Genomic DNA, 25,163 nt, shown 5'->3' on the forward strand with positions numbered 1-25,163 from the left:
TGCAGTGGAGCTACAGAGCCAAGGTCTGGAATGTGGGCATGTGCAGAGGTACAACAGCTCCAGGGACTGGGCAATGGGCTAGCTTGTAGTGGTGGTGGTTCAGATGTCAGAGGTACAAACACTCACAGAGCAGCAGCAGAGCCAGGATTGTAGGATGTGCAGGTGGCCACAGAACTGGGGACTAAAACGTGGGCATGTGAGGAGTAGCTGTGGCTCTGGGGTCTGGAGTGGAGGCACATGCAAAGTGGCCCCTGACTCTGGGGTCAGAGGCATGCATGGGGTTGAGCGGAGTGGCAAGCCCCAGTTCTGGCATGGCACAATAGTAGCCCCTTCTTGAGGGATGGGGAGCAGCAGTGTCTCCCTCTCCAGGGGTCTGCAACGAGGATGGTTCATGGTTATCTAAATGGTAAAAGGTGCCAGTGTCCTTTGCAAAGCAGGCCACTGGGGACCATGGTGGCACCCGTGGCATGGCTGACACTGACAGCCCCTGCCCTTCATCTTTGTTCCTAGCCATCCCGATGTCTCAGGTATGTTGATTTCCTCAACAACCTTTCTATGCATTATTGCCCACCCCCTCCCTTCTTTTTTTTTTTTTCTTTTTTTGCTGTACTGTGTTACTGTAAATTCTCAAATGAACTCTAGAGCCCTCCTAAGGCTATTGTTATCATTCACAGAGAACTGTCTATTTGTTTTGTGGGTGTGGGGTGGGGTGGGGTGTAAGTGTGTGAAGACTGGTATCTCCTAGTCACTCTGGCCTGAGCTTCTGATGGTGTCCCTCAAAAGCCATTTTGTATTTTTTTCCTTCTTAGCCCTGGGAATGTCACTGGCCCAGGACCAATTTTTACGGTAATTCCTTTTTGGGGTTTCCCAGGGAACACCCATGAGTGTGGAACAGTCTGGGGTTTTGTTATTTCAGGGGAAACTTTCTATTTCCTCCAGAGTTCATTCAAAGACAAGCTTTCTTGTCATCTGTCTGTGCTGGTGGGTGGATTTTTCCCCCACCAACTACTCATTTATTAAAAGAAAAATATTTTGATGGCCCAGACTTCATGCAGGCATTTCGATTTTGTGCCTTTTGCAGGCCAAAAGTTTTGTTTCTTAGTTCTACACAGACTTTGAACATTAAGCCCATGAAAATTATCTAGTGTGAAATTTCTTCCCTCACTCCTCCCAGGGGAGTAGTAATGTCAATTTACATGTTTAACACTCGTTTTCACTTCCTTTTCTTAATCTGTAATGAAGGAATTTCCCCTTTTTCTTATATGTTTAGTTAAGCATTTTTTAAAATTATGTAATATTTACCCATCACTTATAAAAATTTAAAGTGGAAGAATTTTTAGGGTTTTTAGTGTACCACAACTTGCTAGAACCTCATTTCTTGCTTTCCCAGTGGAGATGTGGTTTTATTTTGATTTTTAAATTTTTCCACCTTTTAATGGGACTTTGAAAGTACAAATATTTAAACAACGGTGCTTAGTTTGCCATCTTGGATCATTAATTACTTATAATAGAAAACATACATGTATTATTTAACATAATAAAAAACTCTAAGAATACTCCTGGCTGGAGGCAGAGGTTTTCTGGCAATATTGATGATCCTTAACGTTCTCTGCATTCGTGGGGTTTTATAATTCTACAATTATCTTTCCCTTCCAACCAACACCTTTTTCACTCTTCCATTATTGTGTCCACCAATCTCACAATCATACTTTGAAACTTCTTTTTCTTCTTAGCTTCTATGTATCTGATGCTACATAAAAGGTTGAAAAAAATCTAATTAAGTAGAAAATACTGGAAGGAAACTCTAATTTTACTTATGCACAAACACTGAAGTTGTTGGAAGGCAGCTTTAGAACTGATCCCATACTTTGCTTTTTCCCTGTCTCAGCTCTTGACTCCTTGACCCGTGGAGCCATTCTTAACTTTGCTATGTACCTTATTATGCCTAATCCTCTTGGAGAGGTCAACAACAGTAGGTGGCTTCTTGCCACCAGGGGTGGAAGTTTCCTGCAAGACACAGACAAACCTGCCACTATGATATTCACAAAATGACAGTGCTGAGTTTAAGGGAGATGGTTAAAAAGAGAAGAACAAAGAAAGGAGGCTAAAAGTAAGTTAAAATATTAAGAAAGCAGCAAGTCTGGGAGAGCCCTGCAGAATTTATGTAATAAGATTGCAATTAGCTTGATCACAGGAAGTCTGGGATGGCTTTTATGGGGAATCTCAGGAGTGAAGGACGATGGACAAAAAAGACCTCAATCAAGAGAAGCAGAGCAGACTGCTTTGACAAAACTAAAGTAAGTTTGTCTTGCAGTAAAAACAAGGTCCAGGAACCAGGGAGTCTGCATGGATTCTGGCTTCCTTCTCACACCCCAGATCTAAGCAGTCACCCAGCCCTATATATTGCAACTCTCTGACATTTCTTTTTCTTTTTTGTTTTAATTTTTATTGAATCATAATCGATTATACATATTTTGGGGATTTGATGTTGACATATGTTGATCAAATCAATATTACTAGCATATTTTTTTTTTTCTTTTTTGTTTTAATTTTTATTGAATCATAATCAATTATACATATTTTGGGGATTTGATGTTGACATATGTTGATCAAATCAATATTACTAGCATATGTATTGTTACAAATCATACTTACTCTTTATGCCACTTGTTCAATCTCTCTCCATCTCCTTCCCTCTCCCTCCTCCCTCCTCTAATTCCCTAGATTTCTTCTCTCCTTCTGAAAGAGTAATGGCCACTCTGTTGATTTGTTGCCTAGATATATCTGTCCAATGCTGAGAGGTGTGTTCAGGTCCCCCAGTATTATCATAGAGCAGATGCTTCTTCTGTCACTCTGGAATGGGCTTTGTGGAAAGAGAATCCTCTTCTTTTCTTTGGTTTCTGCTGGTGATTCTCCTTGTGTTGATACATTCCAGTGGCTGGTGGACGATCTGCATGGTGGTTGTGGCATCTAGCTGCTTTTGCAGCAGCCATGGTTACTGTGGTGGCTGTGGTGGGCCACCCACATAGAAGTGATATTTTTGGCATGCTCCTTGGTGCTGGTGGTGTGCCTGGTTGTGGGAGGGGGTCTGGTCCTCTGCTCCATACCTCAGGTCCCGGGTGGGCCCCAAAACACTGGCACCTCCCTGACATTTCTTTTGTTCATTCCCTCCTCTCCATTATCACTGCCTTCATTCAAGCCTTCACCTTTTCCAGCCAGGATTCTATCAATGGCCACCCATCTATTCTATTTCTCTATAGTTATGCTTTTGATGTCTTCTCTTTCATTCCTGATTCTGGTCGTTCGTGTTCTCCATCTCCCTGTTGTTCAAGCCTTCACCTTTTCCAGCCAGGATTCTATCAATGGCCACCCATCTATTCTATTTCTCTATAGTTGTATCCCCTCCACCCCACCATATACCCTGCTCTCAAAATTCAAAATGTTCATGTATGATCATGGTTAAAATGTCCCCAATTAGTCTTGTAATAGTTAGGAGTTTATGGGTGTTTCTAAACTGAGAAATAAAGTCAGATTGGAGACAAAATATCAGCTTTATTAATGGCAATGCTGGATGGCTCCATGGGGCTTGGATCCAAGCCCTCCAGAGAGGTTTTCTCTACTTTTCTCTCAATAGACTTTGGGACTTATCTGTTAGGAGAGTTGTGTCCAGCCAGCAAATGGAGGAACTATCTCAACTCATTGAGATGACTCCACTTAAGAAAATGAGCGAGGAAGGATCTCTTTCTGCTTGGGGACAAGGAAAGGAGAGACCACGAGTGGTATCTTTACCCTAACTCACCAATCATATAAGCCTCTCCTCCCCTGCAGAGGAATAAGTGGTAGAGATGAGGGGCATATTAAAAGGATCAAAAGAGTTTTATCTAATACTGTTCTTTCCTGGGGAATAGAGTGGGCATCTCTTTCACCCTATGAAAATATGAAGGATCCGCTCAGACTTTGAGCATGGCATACCAGGTGCTCCCTGACATTGCCCCTGCCCATCTTTGGGCCTTATCTCTTGTGACACTTCCCTTTGTGCCTCTGTATCTGCCATTCTAAAGTGCCTGTGGATCTCTGGGCAACCTTTCTCTTGTTGCTTTCTAGGCTGGAAACTCTGCCTCCTCCCCAGTCTTAATTGTTTAGTTGAGACCTACCCATCTCTCAATAGTTATTTCCTTTGGAAGCCTTTACTCCTCCACTCCTCAATCTTACATACAATTATCTTCACTTTTTTATGTTAGTCTTCTAATATGAGGATGCAATTCCCATTAGAGTAGGAACCACATCTTTTTATCTGTGTCATCTACTGCCTAGCATATTACTTGGAAAGTACAGGGCATTGAATTAAACTTTATTGAATAACTAATGCCTGTGTGAATGAATGCTTCCTCTGCTTGGGAATCAGACCTTTGTGAACTGGGAAAAGGTTGTTAGCAGAGTATGTTAGAAGAGTCAGCAAAAAGCCTTGGGGGAAACCAAGATTGAAAGCCAGGAATATAATCTGGATTTTGGCACTTGGCTTTTCTTCTGCCACAGCCCAACTAATGCTCACCTGCCTGCCAGGAAGACACCTACAGAAAGCAGCTGTGGGTGATCTATTAATGGTTGGTGGAGTCAATGAACCACAGTTCATAGTTCTCCTTGGTCACTGGCCTTCCTACCTGAGGAGTCACAAATCATCCACCTTCTGGAAAACCCACAGATATACAATTAAAACAGAAAGTGGAAAGCTTCCAATCAAACTGTCTATGACCCCTAGGGGACCTCCCCACCTGCTGTCCCCAGAGAGCCCAGGCCACGAGCCAGGAAGTATTTTCACGCACGGAGGGAGGACTGCTCCTTGTCGCAGATGCTTCACTTACGTCTTCCAAGAGCTTCACTAAGTTTTTCTGTGCCTCTGCTGACTTTAGGAGCTTGCTTAGGGTATTAAATAACTTTGTAAGCATAAGGCACTTAGAACTGTGTTTGACTCATTAAGACCTGTATATGTGTTAACTATTATAATTAGTGTCAAGATATGGAATTTCTCTGGCATTTCGAGGACCGTCTTTAATTTTCTTAACACCTTCAGGACAAAAGATAGTGGTAAAACATTGCAGGGCTCTTTTACTTCCTTTTTTTGCTAATTATACAAAAGCTATACTGAAGAGTTGTTTTCATCCCCTGCTCACAGGTCCCAGCTGGTAGTTGAGTGAACATCTTTTCTCTGTCTCTCTCTCTCTCTTTTTTAAACAGCTTTTCTTTTTCTATGACTTCCTAAAATTGCTGGACCAGATCCTCATGCTGCTGTGGTCATTGCTGGTCATCTTTGGTAAGTTCAATAATTTCAGTTAAAACTGAGATGGCAGCAGGATGGGGTCCCCAGCTCTAAAAGGTCTGAGGTTTTATTGTAGCCCAAGGGGAATGTTCAGGTCTCTGCTTCTAGCTTAGCTTCAGGAGCAGATGCAAAGCAGTGGGCCTAAGGAAAACCAAATCGCAGCACGTCCTAATTCTTTGTGTTCAAGGCAGGCCACTTCACCATTTGTCCACCACAAATTTCTGTTTTGATATCTTAGATCTCATTGTGTACTATGATATTCTTGTAAGTAGAATGTTCATAATTTCCAGCTCTTAATATGCCCCCACTCCTCCATAAAAACCATTATCTATGAGATTTGGGTCTAGCAGATGCATCGAGACCCTTTGCTTATGTTTCTGTTTATCCACGGGCTATGAGGAAGACGATGGCTGCTGCTGGAAAAAAGATTCCTTTCTCTACACTCGGTAGTCACTACATAAATATTTGTTATTGGAGTAAAAGGACTCTAACATAAAATACAGCCTGAGGAAAGGGAGCAATTTAGAGTGTGTCCAACTCTCATAACTCCCCTATGTTTCCTGATAAACGTTTGTGACTTGTGACTGTGCTGTCATGTAGCAATGTGTCTACCACTTGAAAAGCGTGGATGTAAGGGAGGGTGGTGGGGAGGAGGAGGGAAAATGAAATGAAGGAGAGAATCACTAAACATCCAACATCTGTGGGACTTGTTCCTGGTAATCCCTTTGGCCAAGGAATGGGTTTGCAATTTGTCTTGTGATTGTACAATGAATGAGGGTTAATGGTACATGTGAGGGAGATTTAATTGTTGTAGATGAGGGAAAAAGGGAATAGAAAAAAAAGAAAAGAAGGAAAAAAGTTTTGGAGCAATTTATGAGAGTAAAATGAATTTCTAAATTAAGAGGGCAAATGCTCTGTGCTAACCTCTGGCTTTTGATCCCCTCACAGCTCCAGTCAGTGAACAGGCAGGTGAGTCTCCTTGTCTTTGTTGTTCTCGGTCTCTGATTCATTGGTCATCCAGCCACCACAGGGTCCTGTAGATGTGACCCCAGAAAGATTGTGGAGATGTCCAAATATCACTGCTCCCCTGGGGCCACATGATCCTGCTAGCCTGGGTGATTGGGCCCCACCCAGCCTTCTGAAGGCCCCAGATGCTGCCTTTTTGTTTAAAGCCCAGGTGTAGGAAGGGAAGTAACATCTAAAAGAGGACAAGCAGACTGAGTAGAAAACCATTTTCAGAGAATTGTTTTCCTGCCACAGGTCAGTAACCCCAAAAACAGTTATTCATAGAGGAAAAATCTCAGGGCTAAAAACTTCTGCATGGTCAGATCCATCATTGCTCTAGGTCTAGGTCAGGAGTCAGCAAACTTTTTCTGTAAAAGGCCAGAGAGTAAATAGTTTAGGTTTTTCAGGTCTCTGCCATACCTACTCACTCTGTCTATGTAGCAGGAAAGCTGTCACAGACCATATATAAATGAATGGGCACGGCTGTTTTCCAACATCACTTTACTAAAACAGGTCATTGACTGGCTCACAGGCCACAGTTCGCCAACCCCTGCTATAGATTCATTATATTTAGTTCTGAAATTTTTTTTATATAAAATTATTTTTTCTATTTTTTTTGTAACGTTGTATGACTAAAACTGTGTAATTTGATCTCATTCTTTTTTATTTAAAGCTGTGCTCAGTAAAGGAAGTAAAGGATAAAAATATTTTATTCTATATATAGAATCTCCACATGAACCAAGACTAAATATAAAGAAAAAGGGAATTGTTTCCTTGCCTACACAATGCTAACCAGCAAATAGAGGAGGCTTTTTGGACTATAGGGCACTGTGCCAGGATAAGCAGATCCCTGTCTCTCCTTGAATGGAGCAGAAATGTTCAGGAACACCTGCAGAGGTCCTGGCCTGGAGCTTCTTCAGGAGCAAGTCTCATCTCTTGTGTCATTTTGTCCCACATGTGGCCCCTGAGCCCTATGTTGTGATAGCCATCACTCCACTTCCTCACTGGGTGGAAATTAGAGGAATCCTCAGCCGATGCTCAGGTAGTTTCTGACCATGAGTGAGAAACAAAACTGTGACTCAGTTTCAGTGTAATGTGGGCAGGCTTCTATTTGGGAAGAAAGTGAATTACCCACAACTATCCAGAGAACAGGACAACAGCTACATTACTTTCTTTCCTGTTCTCAGAGAGCTGGGATATTATTCAGAAATTTGAGATCCTTCCCTTTAAAAATAATAAAAGGGAACTTAATTCAGCATGATGTAGTGAAAACAGCAGGAGTTATACAGCCTGAAATAATTGAAATTGTGCTTTTGCTATTACCTTCTGTGTGGGCTGGTCAGTCACTTGGACTCTGACACCAGCCTTGTCTCCAGTTAAAAGTCTCTGGCCTGTTGAGAATTCCACTCCCCTGCAAGGTGTGAAAATGCCACTCGGCGTAGCTGCTGAGAATGTCTTTCTCTCTTCACCCATTCTCTCCGGGCGGTCTTCTTCCCTCCTTCCTCCTAGCCCCACTCATACACTGTGCTCACCACCTGGGACCTTCTCCTTGCATGTGTAAGATTTGGGATGAATCCCAATCTCACATAGAACGGGAAGACTCGCCTCGAAGAGACCACAAGACCATGAGCACTGCAATTAGCAAGAGGTTTATTGTTTCCAACGCGTTGGGTTCTCACCGCCAAGCTGGGGTGAGACCCCATCAGGCTTTTTAGCTGTCTTTTTATACATTTTTTAGGGCAGTTTTCTTGGCAGCCAGGAGACAAAGCAATAAACAATATTCATTGGTTAACTTGAGTGACCTAAAAGCCCATTGGTTGGCCCCCATCCGTCTCTAGGTGATTTCCCTTTTGACTTCTTTACTGGTAAACACTTGGCCATCTGCTGGTTTGACTTAGCTATGTAGAGACATAAAATCAGCTAAGTACTTCTGCACCTCATAGCTCTGTGGTTACAAGCCTGTGCCTGTGTTAGCAAGAAAACCACAGGCTGTCAGCTCTGAGCTCTTCCTGTGTAGGGCAGAAGTAGACCAATTCTCAGAGACCCCTCCTCAAGCAACCACACTTCTTGCCCCACTTACCCAGGTGTGATAAGACCCCTACCCAGAGGTTCCTTAGAGAACATGCTTATGTGGAAAGTTTTATGTTCTACCGCAACCTACACTTCTCAGCTCTTGCAAGCTAGCAGAACATCCTGTGTGTCTAGCTGGCCCGGGGGAGGGGGGCAAGGTGTGTCTTGCTGTAACAGCTTTTAAGATGGCTTCACTGTTGTTAAGTTAGAGCAAGCCCGTTTACAAAAGCAGATAGCGCAGGTTAGAAGTTTTCACATGCAAACCTCTGAAAAATGTCATTTGCCTTTCGCTTTTGCTGCTGCTCTGGTGAAAATATCTTTCACTGAAATTCTTGTGAAAAAAATTTAACAGCTCTATATATTTTGCCCCTAGTTAAATCTTTTTTTTTTTAGTAATTACAGTTTTGTATATTAGATCTTCAGAACTTATTCATTATGCATAACTGAAACTTTGTACCCCTTGACCAACATCTCCCTTTTCCCCCTCTCCCATCCGCTGACAACTACCATTCTACTTTCTGCTTCTGTGAGTTTGATGTTTTTAGAGTCCACGTATAAATGAAATCAGTAGTATTTGTCTTTCTGCATCTGGCTTATTTTACTTAGCATAATGTCCTCCAGGTTCATCCATTTTGTCACAAATGACAAGAAACAAGATATTCTTGGTTATGGCTGAATCATATTCCTCTGTGTGTGTAAATGTATATATACACACACACTTATACAGTGGACATGGAGGTTGTTTCCATATCTCGGCTACTGTGAGTAATTCTTCAATGAACATGGGAGTGCAGATACTGATTTTACTTCCTTTGGATATATACTCAGAAGTGGGATTGCTGAATCACAGAGTAGTTCTATTTATAATTGTTTGAGGAACCTCCATACTATTTTCCAAAATGGGTATATCAATTTACATTCCCACCAACAGCGTGCAAGGGTTCCCTTTTCTCTACATCCTCAACAACACTAATCTTTACTCTTTCTGATAATTGCCATTGTAACAGGTATGAGGTGATATTTCATTGCAGTTTTGGTCTACATTTCCTTGATGATTAGTTATTTTGAGTACCTTTTCATACACCTGTCACCCATTTGTATACCTTCTTTTGAGAAATGTTTATTCAGGTCCTTTGCCTGTTGTTTAAACAGATGTCTTTCTTTTTTTTCTATTGAGTTGTATGAGTTCCTTATACATTTCAAATATTAACCTCTTATCAGTTGTATGGTCTGCAAACTTTTTGTTACCTTTTTACCCTGTTGGTTATTTCTTTGGCTATGCAGAAGCCTTTTAGTTTGATATAATACCATTTATTTATATTTGCTTTTGTCACTTGTGAAGTCTCATCAAAAAAATCCTTGCCCAGACTAATGTCCTGAAGTGTTTCCTCTATGCTTTTTTTCTAGAAGTTTCATAGTTTCAGGTCTTACATCTAAATCTTTAACTCATTTTGAGTTGATTTTTGTAAGTGGTAAGAGATAAAGATCGACTTATCGAGTTTTACTCCTCTGCGTGTGGCTATTTAGTACTCCGAGAACCACTTACTGAAGAGACTAACCTTCACTTTGTGTTCTTGGCACCTTTGCTCAAGATCAATTGGCTGTAAGCACGTAGATTTATTTTTAAGTTTTCTGTTCTGTTTCATTGGTTTATGTGTCTGTTTTTATGACAGTACCATGTTGTTTTGGTTACGATTTCTTTGTAGCATATTTTGAAATCTGGTAGTGTCAGAGCCTCCAGCTTTATTCTTTTTGCTCAAGATTGCATTAGTAATTTGTGATCTTTTGTTGTTCAATATGAATTTTAGAATTTTTTTTATATTTCTGTGAAGAATGTCATTCGTATTTTGATAGGGGTTGCACTGAATCTGTACTTTGGGTACTGTAAACATTTTAACAATATCAACTCTTTCAATCTACAAATGTGTTATCTTTTTATTTATTGTGTCTTCTTTAATTTCCTTTGTCAATGTTTTATAGTTTTCATTATAGAGATTTTTCACCTTTTTTGGTTAAATTTATTCCTAGGTATTTTTTGTAGCTATTGTAAACAGGATTCTTTTTTAAAATTTCTTTTTCAGATTATTTGCTATTGTTTTATAAAAATGCTAGTACTTTTTGTATGTTGATTTTGTATTCTGCAACTTTGCTGAATTTGTTTATTAGTTCTAATAATTTTTTGGTGGAGTCTTTAGGGATTTCTGTATATAAGATCATGTTGTCAGTAAACAGGGACAATTTGACTTTCTCCTTTCCAATTTGGATGCCATTAATTTCTTTCTCTTGCCTAATTTCTCTGGTAAGTACTTCCACTTGAATGTTAAATAAAAGTGGTGAGAGTGGGCATCATTTTCTTTTTCCAGATTTTAGAGGGAAAATTTTCAGCTCTTCCCATTCAGTATGATGTTGGCTGTGGATTTGTTATATATGGTCTTTAGTATATTGATGTATGTTCTTTCTATGCCTAATTTGTTAAGAGTTTTTATTATGGAAAGATGTTGAATTTTATTGAATGCTTTTTTTTTTTGCATCTATTGAGATGATCATATGGTTTTTGCCCTCCATCCCACTGAGTGATATATGAACCTTTCTGCATGCCTGGGATGAATGCCACTTGATCATGGGCGATAATCTTTTTGATGTGCTGTTGGATTGGCTTGCTAGCATTTTGTGAGGATTTTTGCATCTATGTTCATACAAGGAAAGAAGCTCTTTTTTTTTTTTTTTTTTTTTTTGCTGTTGTTATATCCTTGTCTGGTTTTGGTATCAGGGTAATACTGGCCCTGTAGAATGAGTTTGGAAGAGTTTCCTCCCTGTCTTAGTCCATTTTGTGTTGCCACAACAGAATACCTGAGACTGGATAATTTATAAAGGACAGAGGTTTATTTGGCTTATAGTTCTGGGTCAGCTGCATCTGGCATGGGCCTCAGGATGCTTCTACTCATGGCAGAAGGTGGTAGATAGTGAGTGGGTACAAGCAGATCACATGGAGAGAGGAAGCAAGAGAGGGGGTAGGTGCCAGGGTCTTTTAATCAACCAGCTCTCATGGGAACTAATAGAGTGAGAACTCACTTATTACTCCCCTGCACCTAGGGAGAACACTAATCCATTCATAAGGGATCCATCCCTGCAACTCAAACTCCTACACTGGGGATCAAATTTCCACAAGTTCTGGGAGGACAATACATCTGAACTCCATCATTCCACACCTGACCTCCCCAAAGTCATGTCCCTCTCACATATAAAATATAATCATTCCATTCCAATAGTCCCAAAAGTCTTAGCTTGCTCCAGCACCATCTTAAAAGTCCAGAGTCTCATCTGAGACTGTAGAGCTAGGGCTAGGGTCTGGAGCTCACAGACCCCTTGAGCCCATTCACAAACCCTTCACACGCAGGTCTATGAGTTAGGTAACCAGCAGAAAGGTAGTTGGAGGCTTGGTTGAAGAAAAAGTAGTCTTTATTCAGCACACACAACACTATGAGCTAGGCAGTATGAAGAGAAACTCAAAAACTCAACTGCTACCGGCAAAGTCCAAAGAAAAACTGAAACTGAGTAGCTGCCAGCAGAGTAAACATGCTCTATTTTTGACTGGAGCTCTGGCAGCCAGCTCTGCTTCCCAAAAGCACAACACACAATTGCAATTAACTAGAAAAATACATGGGTGCACATGCACACTAACTCCACCCACACAACTTGTTTACAAGAAATGTGCTCCTCTGCCCCCCAGCCAGACCTGAGCCAAGGGAGCCTGACTAAATTATTCTATTTTCCCCACAGAGACCAAAGGAAAAACTCCTTCCAGCTGTGAACCTGTAAAAATCAAAACTAAATTTATTTACTGCCAAGACACAAGGGTGAAATAGACATTGGGTATACATTCCCATTCCAAAAGGGAGGAATAGACCAGAAGAAATGAGAAACAGGCCTCAAACAAGTCTGAAACCCAGCAGGGCAGACCTTAAGTCTTAAGGCTCCAAAATAATCTTCTTTGACTCCAAGTCCTGCATCCTGGGCACAATGGGGCAATTGGGCCCCCAAAGCCTCAGGCAGCCTCACTTGCACAGCTCTGCCAGGCACAGCTCAGAGGGCTGTGCTGGTGTCTAAAGCTTTTCCAGGCCTGCATTGCATGTTGCCAGTGGCTTTACAGTTCTGGAGTCCTGGCTCTACTGACATTTCCCTTGTGGGGGCTCTCTGTGGGGACTCTGACCCCACTTTTCTGCACAGCATTGCTCTAGTAGATGGCCTCTGTGGTGGCTTCACCCCTGCAGCTGGTCTCTGCCTGGGCCCCAGGCTTTTCCATACATCCTTTGAAATCTGGGTGGAGGCTTCCATGCCTCCACTGCTCTCATATTCTGCTGGCCTGCAGACTTAACACCACATGGATGCCACCAAAGTTTCTGGCTTTTGCTCTCCAAAGCTGCTGCATGAAACACACTTGGGGCCACTTGAAGCAGGGCTGTTCCAGCCAGAGCAGCTGGGATGCAGGGAGCAGGTTCCTGAGGGCAGCGGCACCCACCTGGGTCTGTCCTCTGGAACAACTTGGGCCTCTTAGGCCTCTGGGTCTGTAATGGGAGTGGCACCCTTCCAGGCTTCTGAAATGCCTTCAGGGCCTTTCTCCCATTGTCTTGACTATTAGCATCTGGTTGCCTCATAGCTAAGCTAATGTCTTTAACAACAATTAATCTGCTTCACTGTTGTATTTTTCTCCTGCTCTCTGCTTTATTACCACGTGGCCAGGCTACAAATTTTCCAAATCTTTACAGTCTGCTTTTCTTTTAAATTCCAGCTTTGCATCATGCCTTTTCTGTCATAATTCAGCACAGGCTGTTGCAAATAGCCATGTAGCTTCCTGAATGCTTTGCTGCTTGGAAATTTCTTTCACCAAGCATTCTGTTTCACACCTCTTAAGTCCCACCTTCCACAAAGTCCAAGGGTATGGACACAATGCAGCCAAGTTCCTTGCTATGATGTAGCAAGGGCGATCTTTTGTCCAATACCCGATAAGTTCCTCATTTCTATCTGAGACCTCATCATCAGCATGGCCTTCACTGTACACATTTCTATCAACATTCTGGTCACAGCCATTTAACCAAACTCTAAAATGTTCCAAACGTTTCCTCATCTTTTTTCTTCTTCTAAGTCCTCTAAACTCCTCCAACCTTTGTCCGTTACCCAGTTCCAAAGCCACTTCCACATTTTCAGGTATCTGTATAAAAAAAACCCCACTCCTTGGTACCAATTTTCTGTATTAGTACATTTTTGTTGCTTATAGCAAAATACCTGAAACTGGATGATTTACAAAGAAAACACAATTTATTGCTTACAGTTTCTGAGGCTGGTAAGTACAAAATCCTTCTGGTGATGTTAACAGTGACCTAGGGGTCTCACATTGCAAGATGATAAAAGCAGAGAGAGAGAGAGAGAGAGACTCTCCTCTTCTTTTAAAGCCCTCAGAACCATGCTCCTGACCACCATTTTTAATCCATTCACTACTGCATGGTTCTACAATCCAGTTACCTCTTCAAAGCTCCACCTTCCAATTGCCATAATAGGATTTCGCACCCTCTTAACAGTCACAGTGGAGGCTAAGTTTCTAATACATAAAACAATTCAAGCCTCACAATTTAAGCTTCAGTGAGTTTTGTCGGGACATAATTCAATCCACTACACTTCCCTTTGATATTTTGGAATAGTTTGAGAAGAATTGGTATTACTTCTTCTTTAAAAGTTTGTACAATTCAGGGGGCTGGCGTGTGGCTCACTCGGGAGAGTGCGGTGCTGATAACACCAAGGCCATGGGTTCGGATCCCATATAGGGATGGCCGGTTGGCTCACTGGGTGAGTGTGGTGCTGACAACACCAAGTCAAGGGTTAAGATCCCCTTACCGGTCATCTTTTAAAAAAAAAAAAAAAGTTTGTACAATTCAATAGTGAAGCCATCTGGTCCTGGGCTTTTCTTTGATGGGAGGCTTTTTATCACTGATTTGATCTCATTACTGGTTATTGGTCTATTCAGATTTTATATTTCTTCAGGATTCAATTTTGGTAAGCTGTAAGTGTCCAGAAATTTATTTATTTATTTTGGGCTTTCCAATTTGTTAGCATATAGTTGTTCTTTATAGACTCTAATGATCCTTTGTATTTCTGTGATGTCAGTTGCAATGTCTCCTTTTTCATCTCTGATTCTATTAATGTGAGTCTTCTTTCTTTCTTATCATTTAGACTAGCTAATGTTTTGCCAATTTTGTTTATGTTTTCAAAAAACTAACTCTTAATTTTGTTGATCTTTTGTGTTGTTATTTTAGTCTCAATTTAGTTTATTTCTTCTCTGATCTTTATTACTTCCTTCTTTCTGCTTATTTTGAGATTGGTTGGTTCTTGTTTTTCTAATTCATTTGAGTTGCAACATTAGATTTTTTAGATGTGAGCTTTACTTTTTTTTATGTAGATGTTAATTGCTGTAAATTTCCCTCTTAGTTCTAACTTCACTATATTCCATAAGCTCTGATATATTGGGTTTTCATTATCATTTGTCTCTAGCAATTTTTAAATTTCATTCTTAATTTTTTCCTTGCACCTATAATTGTTCAGGAGGGTATTGTTTAATTTCCATGCATTTGTATAGTTTTCTAAGTTCTTTTTGTTATTGATTCCTAGTTTTATTGCACTGTGGTCGGAAAAGATATTTGATATGATTTTAAATTTTTAAAACTTGTTTAGACTTGTTACTTACCAGATGATCTATCCTAAAGAATGTTCCATGTCCTTTAGATATTTATGCTGCAGTTGTTGTGTGAAATGTTCCAAAGATCTCTGTTATGTCCATTTGGTCTAGCATACCATTTAACTCCATTGTTTTTTTTTTGTTGATTTTTTATCTGGAGTATCTGCCCATTGCTGACAGTGGGTGTTAAAGTCTCCTACTATTATTGTATTAGAATCTCTCACTCCTTTCAGGTCTATTAATATTTGCTTTATACAGTTAAGTGCATCAAAGTTGGGTGCATATATATTTACAATTTTTCTATGCTCTTGATGGATTGACCCCTTTATTATTATATAGCAACCTTCCTCATCTCTTTTTACAGCTTTTGATTTGAAATCTATTTATCTATTATAAGTATAGCTACTCCTGCTCTTTTTTCCATTTGCATGGAATAGCTTTTTCAACCCCTTCACTTTTAGTTTATGTGTTTCTTCACAAATAGAGTTTCTTGTAAGCAGCATATAGATGGATCTTGTGTTTTAATCCATTCAGATACTCTGTGTCTTTTAATTAGGAGATTTAATCCATCTACACTTAAAGTAATTATTGATCAGTAAGCCTTACTACAGCCATTTTGTTATTTTTAATAGTTTTTTTTTTTTGTAGTTTTTCCTTCTTTTCTCCCTCTATTGCTGACTTTCTTTATGATTAAAATTTTTTCTCTAGTTATATATTTTGATTCCTTGCTTTTTATTTTTGGTGGATCTCTCATAGGTTTTTGTTTGCAGTTACCATGAGGCTTACACAAAACATCTTGTAGTTATAAAAACTTATTTTAGACTGACAGCAACCTAATTTTTATTGTAAAAATAGAAAAAGAAACAAAAAACAAGCAAACAAAAAGAAAAAGAAAAAATTACAATAAATATTAAAAATACTCTGCACCTTATCTCCATCTTCCCTCCCCCATATTTGGATTTTTGATGTCCCATTTCTAGAACTTTTTATATTGCGTATCTCTTGGCAAATTAGTGTAGTTATTATTATTTTTAATAATTTTGCCTTTTAGTCTTCCTGCTGATTTTATAAGTGTTTTATGCTCCATGTTTATAATATTAGAGAATTCTTTTTGTCTATATACTTGCTTTCACCAGTGAGTTATGTACCTTTAGATGTTCTCTTGTTACATGTTAGCACCTTTTTCTTTCAGATTGGAGAACCTCCTTCGCATTTCTTGTAAGACAGGTCTGGTAGTAATAAATTCTGTCAATTTTTGTTTGGGAAAGTCTTGATCTCTCCTTCATTTCTGAGAAATAGTTTTGCTGGATAGAGTATTCTTGTTGACAATGTTTTCCTTCATTACTTCAAATATATCATTCCACTCCCTCCTGGCCTGTAAGGTTTCCACTGAGAAGTCTGCTGCCAGGTGAATTGGGACTCTCTTATGTGTTATTTGTTTTCTTTTTTTCTCTTGCTGCTTTTAGAATTCTGTCTTTATCTTTGACTTCTCTGAGCTTGATTGCAATATTTCTTGGAGTAGTCTTATTTGGATTGAATATGATTGGTGTCCTTTGACCTACATGTACCTGAATATTTGTACCTTCTCTAGGTTTAGGGAGCTTTCTGTTGTTATCTCTTGAATAAGCATTCTACCCCTTTGGCATTCTCAAGGCCCTCAGGAACTCCTATGGCTTGAATATTTGCTCTTTTGACACTGTCCCACTGTCCCACTGTCCGTGAAGGCTTTATTCATTTCTTTGTGGGGAGTTTTTCCCCTCCACCTGTATCTCTTCAAATGGCCTGTCTTTGAGCTTGCTAATTCTTTCTCCCACTTAATCAGTTTTGCTATTGATGCTCTCTAGTGCATTTTTAAGTTGGTTCACTGAATTTTTCAATTCCAGAATTTCTGTTTGATTTTAAAATTTATTTCTATCTCTTTGTTAAATTTCTCTGATAAATTATTGAATGACTTCCCTGTATTTTCTTGTAACTCATTGAATTTCCTTAGAATAGCTATTTTGAATTCTTTGAGAGATCATACATCTCCCATCGCTTTAGGGTCAGTCTCTGGCACCTTAATTTGTCTGTTCAGTGAGATCATGGATGCTGTGGTCATGCATATTGAAGGATTAGGTACTTATTCTAGTCTTTGCTCTCTGGCTTTGTTTGTGCCCATTTTTTATGAGCTTTTAAGCAGGCTAGCTATAAATTCTGAGCCTATGGTTGCTGTCATTGTTTCAGTGGTAGATGACTGACTATGCCCTATGCTCTGGTTTGCTGCCAGTCTGCAGTTGGTATGTTGCAACGTTTTTAACACTAGAGGATGTCCTAAGCCCAGGTTTGCTGTATGTTTGCAGTTTTCCCCTATGTCTGAGTGAGTCCGGATGTTCTGTCAGTGATCAGTGGCCTGACGTCAGGTTCTTCTGGTCTCTGCCTGGTATTAGGTTTCACCCTGGTGGGCCTGGCCCTTGGCCCCCAGGTCTACTTCCCTCTCTTTTCTTCAAGGGGACCATGTCTCTTTCTGCTCTGTGCTGCCTGGGGTTGGGGAAGAGAAGGGGCAAGTGGCTCCTTAAAGCTGGGTCTCAAGATCTGCAGCAGTTAAGACAACAACACAGGGGAACTTTCATGTCACCTTGGCTTTCGTGGTGGTGGCTGGCAATAGGCTCCCTTCAAAGTCCTGCCCTCACTTTTCTCTCCCTCTCCCTCTCCCAAGCAGGCTTTGTGTTTCTCTGAGCTGCACATTGCATGGAGTTCGGGGGGTGAAGCAAGCAGTGCAATTCTGTCTTTCTACCATCTTAATGCATCTTTTCTTATTATTATGCTAAAACTAGGCACTGTGATCTCTTACCTGGTTTTCTTAGCTCTTGGGAAGGTATTTTTCTGCATGGATGGATATTCAAATTGGTGTATCTGTGGTGAGATGGCCCCTGGAGTTCCCTGTACAACCATCTTGCTTCTTCCCTTCCTAGTTAAATCTTTGTGTTCCTATTTATTTGCTCTATTTACGGGCTTCTCTGTTCACAACCTAACCTTCTCCCTGCCTCCTACCATTATCCCTACAATGAACTTCTCTTGTGTACTCTCTGGGGATGTGCAAGATTCTCCTGTGTCCCTCTGTAGGTGTGGCCACCCTCAGCCTGACTGTGTCTGTCTCTTCCCCATCAATCCTAGTTGTAGAGGATTTGGAACTCCCTGAAGTGAACAAGTCAGCACTGGGGCTTTGTCTCTCTGCCCCTCCAGGACCTCTAGCTCTTTTTACTCCCCTATAAGTAAGTGTGCACAGATCAGAACCCTTGAGGCTACACCACAATGACAGCCAATGCAGAGTCTGCACACCTCTGCTGAGACCTCCAAACTGCCAGGCAGTGGGCATATGAGCAGTCACAACAATTATGGAAGCAAGTGGATACAAACTCTAACACAAACCACGTTCTGACTCTTTCATAGAAGATGAGGATCAACTTTGTCCACTCTCTAGGACATAACTCTCAGAGATTTAGACTTCAAGTCACCTTTGTCCCTTCAGTCTCCTCAAGTCACCTCATCTCAGACTTAAAACCAATTGTTTTGGTTTCTCTTAAGGTGATGTCCTCTTGTTCCTCCTCAGCCATCATTAGCTTCAGCAACAAAGACATTCTCCCTCAAGGCTGTGAATATTCATAGCTAACTGACTGGCCCACATGTGCAGTCCCAATTCTATGCTTATCTCATAGAATCCTTAAAACATCCTCATGAGAGGCAAATACTCTTTATTGTTCCATTTCTCAGGTGAGAAAACTGAGGTATAGAGAGATTAAAGTGCTTTGTCCAAGATGACACAGCTAGTAAGTGACAGACTTGAATTTAAAACAATGTGATTAGGCTCATATCCACTAGGTTAAATGTTCTGAGATCTAAAATTAGTCAGTGATTCTTGGCAATGGAGCACTCTTGGGGCAAGTTCACTTCCAGGTCTCTAAGCTTTATGCCCCTCTCCCTGTGGATTCCTCTCTAGGGGCTACAGTAGGCTCACCTGCTTCTCCCACTTGCTGGTCTGCTGCTATGGATTCAGCATCATCCGCACCCCCTTCTGTCCACCTGTGGCTTACTCTTGGGGAGGTCTGTCCCTTAATAAAGAGTTTGAGGACATGAATAATCCCTAATAACCAACCCAAAGGCCCACTTAGTCACCAGCAGCTCTAAGCAAGTGAGGCCACCTGTCATGTGTCCTTTCAGTAGCTTCTCTAACCGTGACTCAGAATGTTTCTCTCCTATCCCCAACAGCATTCTCCTCAGAAATTTTTCCTGGAACAGCACCAAAAATTATAATTCTAAGTTCCACAAGTCTCCTGTGGCATTTTGGCTCTGACTCTGCAATGGTATTTTATGAGCCATCACATTCTCTTATATGATTGACCTCTGCTTCCATACATTACACATTCAAATCCATGTAGTGATGATACAATTCAATAGCAATAGGGAGATTTTTATTTGAGATATAATTTAGTTCCTTGAGGTCAAAATCCTCAGCTATAATCCTAAAATACAATGGAGATGTAGCAGACACAGAACATAGTCTAGTACCATAAATAAGTGTAGTGACCAGGTAAAATTAGAGGACCTATGATCAATCTATGAAGAGCCACCCTGGGGAGGACAATTGTCTTTGGCAATGACTTTTTTCTCATTATTATCAGTCCCTAGGAACTGAATCTTGGGTTAAAAATAATCTCTACCTCATTGAATTGTTGGGGAAAATTTTCTGAAAGCATTCAAGTGGAAAGTTATGAGAATTAAAGCTACTGGACCTTATTCCAGTATCTGGCTTATTCCCCAGTAATCCAGGCCACTAGGTGGTTTTATCTGGTGAGGCAAAAAGAAGGGATGGGACCTGAATTTGTAATACAGTGCAGTGCCTCTAAGGGTTGGATAAAGGTATAGGGGATAAAAAATAAAGTGCCCACTGAAGACTGTGGTCCCCTGTGTGATTTCACCAATGGAGAGGGCTAAAGACAAGGCACTTTAGCAGAACACTCTTTCATCCATGTAAAAAGCTGTTTACCAACACCCCCTGCAAAGGACTGCATGTTTGTGTACCCTACCCCCACCCAAATTCATATGTTGAAACCCTAATTCCAATGTGATGGTATTTGGAGGTGGCCTTTGGGAGGTAATTAAATCATGAGAGTGGAGCCCTCATGAATAGAATTAATGCCTTTATAAAAAGAGGACAGAAAGCTAGCTAGCTTTTCTTTCGCCATGTGAGAATACAATAAAAAGTCAGCAGTCGGCAACCTGGAAGTGGGCTCTCATCAGAACCCAATGATGCTGGCATCCTGACCTTGGACTTTCAACCTCCAGAATCATGGATAGTAAGTTTCTGTTGTTGATAAGCCACACAATTTGTGGTATTTTGTTACTGCAGCCTCAACTAAAATACCGCCTCAGGAAAAATAGGTTGCAACCCTGAGTAATTAAGGCATGGATTGGAACAACCATTGTGTCTAAATATGTAGAGGCTATGCCTGACACCATCTCACTGCCCAAGAGCAAGGAGCAGGTCAGACAACTGAGTTCTCTGCAGAAATGGCAAATCCAGTCTCCCTCTCTCTCTTGCAGGCTGGTTGACCCTCCTGGCTCCCTCTTCTGTCTTTGAAGGAGATAGCATAGTTCTGACATGCCAAAAAAAATACAACTGGAACATAAAGAGGATGACTTTCTACAAGGATAAAAAGGAGTTATTTTTTTCAGAGGAACTCTCAAACTTCCCTATCCAAAGAGCAGTTATGAGTGACAGTGGCAACTATTATTGTACTGCTACTACAAAAATCTTCCCATGGACAGAAACTTCAAAAATAGTGTATATCAAAGTCCAAGGTAAAGCCTTCACTCCCGTGGGAGCTGGGCTGAGCAGGAGAGTGTGGTAGCAGAGCAGGGTGGGTACCTGGTAGGGGAAAGCTGCCCACAGACCAAATATGGACTGGAGTGCTTGTGGTTTGACCATGCAAGGGATACATGAGAGGTGACATGTATCTGGTTCTGAATGTCCTGTTTGCCAGGGTTGCTTCTCACTAGGGGCTTTTCAGTAGAAACCCTGGATCTCACTGCTCTGTTCTCAGTTGCAACCCTTCTCTCTAGAGCTGTTTCCATGTCCTGTGCTGACAGCCAGCCCCTCCCAGCCCACAGAAGGGAGCCCCATGACCCTGACCTGTGAGACCCAGCTCCCTCCACAGAGGTCCAATGTCCAGCTCCAGTTCTGCTTCTTCAGAGACAGCTGGACCCTGGGGTCAGGCTGGAGCAGCTCCCCCAAATTCCAGATTGCTGACATGTGGAGTGAAGACTCAGGGTCCTACTGGTGTGAAGCAGAGACAGTGACTCACAGTGTCAGAAAACGTAGCCTCCAATCCCAGATTCATGTGCAGAGTAAGTATCAGTGGGGGTGGGTCTGGGAAACAAAGATCAGAGTACTGAAGCTTCAGCTTGGACTGCTAGACCTTTTGTTTCTTTGTGCAACTCTTGTCCTTATGGAAAGTGGAACTGGGCTAGAGAAACTTTACAGATTGCTCTTGACATCTCTCTTCATTAGAATCGGAAATAGACTACCTCCTTATAGTCTTTCTCTTCTTTATTAGTCAAGTCATATTCATTGATCAAATCTTCATTGATCAATGACTGTGCGCCTCAGCACTTAGCAGTGGGCTGGGTACTTTAATAGACAAGGCACCTGCTCTCCAGTGGCTCACTGAATGGCTCCACATTCTGGGATCACAACACAAATGGACTTACTAGAAGGCAATGGTGTGCTACAGCATATGGGGCTAAATGAAGCATCAGATAAAGGAGAGATCAGAGTGAACTGGAGTGGTCAGAGGTAAGTTATGATCTGGGTGAGCCTGGAAATTAGGAATGATAGAGGAATGTTATTGGGATTGTTATTAGGAACAGTGCCTTTTCCTAGGTAGGACTGATGGTACAAGTGTCTCTCTTCATTCTGAGCAAAAGGCATCTGTCTGCACAATGACCCATCCAAAAATATTAAAAAGTTTTCTGACTCATGGAGTGGATGATTCATCACAAATTTTTAAATTATCACTACCTATGAAATTAGTCAAGATCAGGATTAGGACATACAAGTATCTGTATCCACATTCCTCAAAGATAATTGTAATGGATTCCCTATCTTTGCAGGAATACTTATAATGGATTACATATACAATCCCCATATTCCCATTCCTTGTATTAGTGAGTAGAATCAGTTTACCCCCGTTTTCCCATAGTCAGTGTTCTCATGTGTTGTGTTATCTTCATCTAAGAGTCCCTGTCTCTAATGTAAGCTTGGAGACCTGGGCCCCTGGAGGACAGGTGATAGAAGGAGGGAAGCTGGTCCTGCTCTGCTCAGTGGCTGAGGGCACAGGAAACATCACATTCTCCTGGCACAGAGAGGCTACAGGAACCAGTCTGGGAAAGAAGACACAGCGTTCCCTGTCGGCAGAGCTGGAGCTCCTGGCTGTGAAGGAGGGTGATGCTGGCGCGTATTACTGCAGAGCTGACAACAGCCAAGATCCCATCCAGAGCAAGGTGGTAGATGTCCCTGTGAGAAGTGAGTTATACTCTCATTCATCACAGCCAGAATTCTCAAATCCAAGGGCATGGGACCCAGGAGTCATGAGTCAATTCTAGGACGTCCCAGTTATCAGTGCCGTGGAGAACCGAAAACAGTTTGCAGATGGTTTACCCTTGCAAGTTAACTACTGACATCTTTCTTTTTGTGGAAAGAAATAAAAAGAAGGCTGGATTGCCATTTAAAAAAAAAAAGATGAGAAAAACAAATGAACATGTCTCTAGACACACCCCAGAATTGATATTCTCCCGAATTTCTAAATACATTGTTGAGAAAATTACCTCTGATTGTTCTAGAGAGGATGTGACAATGGAATGAATACACAATGACCAAGGGCCAGGCCCCTTGCTGAGACCCTAGCATAGGAGTTTGTGAGTCTATGGAAGCATCACAAGCCCTCTCTGATAGCCCCTTTGTGTCTCTCAGTTCCAGTGTCTCACCCTGTCCTCACCCTCAGAGCCCCCAGGACCCAGGCTGTGGTGGGGGATTTGGTGGAGCTTCATTGTGAGGCCCTGAGAGGCTCTCTTCCGATCCTGTACCAGTTTTATCATGAGGATGTCACCTTGGGGAGCAGCTCGGCCCCCTCTGGAGGAGGATCATCCTTCAACCTCTCTCTGACTGCAGAACATTCTGGAAACTACTCCTGTGAGGCTAACAATGGCCTGGGGGCCAAACACAGTGAGGCAGTGACACTCTTCATCTCAGGTGGGTTGTGGTACCTAGATACAAAGTACTATGGTCAATGGCTCTGTCCCACCAGTCTTTATTGATACCATATTAGGGTTTCAGAAGATAGGAGCTCTCTTGAGTGTTGTCTGCGGTATGCGGGGAGGTGGGAAAGGTGATCTCAACATCTAACTGCTTCTCTTCTCCCCACACTAACCTGAAAGTACAGACAACACTTCAATGCCCTCTTACATGAATTTATACTTATCATTCCTACATAGTACTGATAGGAATTCCAGGGTCCCAGTCTTTATTCTCTGAGGCTAAAGCATGGGTTTCTTCTCTCAGGGCCTGATGGCTATAGAAGATACCTTGCCAGAGTGCTTGGGGGACTGTTTGGCATCCTTGGTTTCATTGGTGTTGCTCTGCTGTTTTATTGCTGGTCCCACAAGATACCAGGTTGGTGTCTACTATTTGTTGTGTTTGCTCTTTTTTGCTTTGAGCTCTTGCATTACTGATACATACTGGATTTGCACAAAAAAGAAAAGAAAAGAAAATCTTCCAGTATCTGATAATTTCTTTCCACACTTCACAATTCTGCAAGGTTCCATGAAGTAGGCAATGTTGCCATGCCACAAATTCTATGACATGTCATTGTCCCCTGTGTATAGTTACTTGACATTAAAATATTAACACATTCTTCCATGCTTGACTTTTAAAGTAAAAAGTTTAATTATTAAATATCATTTAATAGTTTTCAATACACATAGTTTATACACAATGGAGTAAAATGTAATAAGTGAAAGGGATGGCCCAGAGTCACAAAAAATTACACCAAGAGACAGATACTCAGCCAGAATGTGTATTGGATGGCTTCAGGGGTGAGCGGGTGGGCTGCCCTCTCAAAGCGGGAGCAGCCACATGCAGAACTAGGGAGTGCCTTATATATCCTAATAGGTGAGCTGTCTCATTGTCATTGGATGAGAGGACGAAGCGAGAATTTAAGCTGAGCTGGGACTTTCCTATAGGTGGGGAAAATCACGTGCATGGGAAGGTGATGTGGCGGTGAGGAGAAGAGGAGGGGGAGTCTTTTGTGGTTCTCAGAAAATGTGCTATTCTAGGGACCTGAAACTTTCCGCAGCCATTTTGGGTGTTCTTCCTGTCCACCTGCCGCCATCTTAGACTGACATCAGTCATAACAATTGGCTAACAATAAGGAGCTAGATTTTAAAAAACTAAAATAGTTCAGTATAATGTTTATACATTTGCTATTAGTTACCCTACTCATGACTTCTTTTTGAGTTTTGGATCCATAATATGGATAATATGGATTTATTGGATAATCCCAATTATAAATTGGGACTTCAGCTGAGACTGTCAAGTAGAGCACGTACATGTGACTCCTCAATGTGACCTGGATGTCCTCACAGCATGATGACTTCAAGGTAGTCAGAGTTTTTACGTGTTGGCTCAGGCTCCAAAAGCAAGAGTGATAATGAATCTGCAATATCTTTCATCAATTCATTTCAAAATTATGAAGCAGTGTCACTGCCACCACAATTTTATTGTGTCCTAGTGCCTCACAAACTTGCCCAGATATAAGGGGAGGGTTCATAGACTCCACCTCTAAATGGGAGAACTGTCAAAGAATTTGCAACCATATTTGAAAAGTTTCCACACACACCACAATGAATTCCCATCCATGTCCCTCAACCCCACAAGATCATCAAAAACGCAACCCTCTTCACAGAAACAGAAATACCACATGTCCTCACTCATAAGTGGGAGCTAAAAGA

The 25,163-nt window shown here is 41.3% G+C and overlaps 1 protein-coding gene across 1 annotated transcript in view; it reads left to right on the forward strand.

The window, feature by feature from the left end:
- Window positions 1-467: 467 nt before the first annotated feature.
- Window positions 468-25,163, forward strand: part of FCRL2 (Fc receptor-like 2) — a 43,349-nt gene continuing 18,653 nt past the window's right edge. Inside the window, exons 1-8 of the mRNA XM_008588791.1 lie at window positions 468-527; window positions 5,236-5,311; window positions 6,266-6,286; window positions 20,700-20,957; window positions 21,219-21,507; window positions 22,394-22,680; window positions 23,128-23,406; window positions 23,716-23,826. Of these exons, the coding sequence (XP_008587013.1) occupies window positions 468-527; window positions 5,236-5,311; window positions 6,266-6,286; window positions 20,700-20,957; window positions 21,219-21,507; window positions 22,394-22,680; window positions 23,128-23,406; window positions 23,716-23,826 (1,381 nt within the window). The remainder of the gene's footprint in view (window positions 528-5,235; window positions 5,312-6,265; window positions 6,287-20,699; window positions 20,958-21,218; window positions 21,508-22,393; window positions 22,681-23,127; window positions 23,407-23,715; window positions 23,827-25,163) is intronic.

Source organism: Galeopterus variegatus, unplaced genomic scaffold, assembly GCF_000696425.1.
Source record: "Galeopterus variegatus unplaced genomic scaffold, G_variegatus-3.0.2 Scaffold5037, whole genome shotgun sequence".
NCBI lineage: Eukaryota > Metazoa > Chordata > Mammalia > Dermoptera > Cynocephalidae > Galeopterus > Galeopterus variegatus.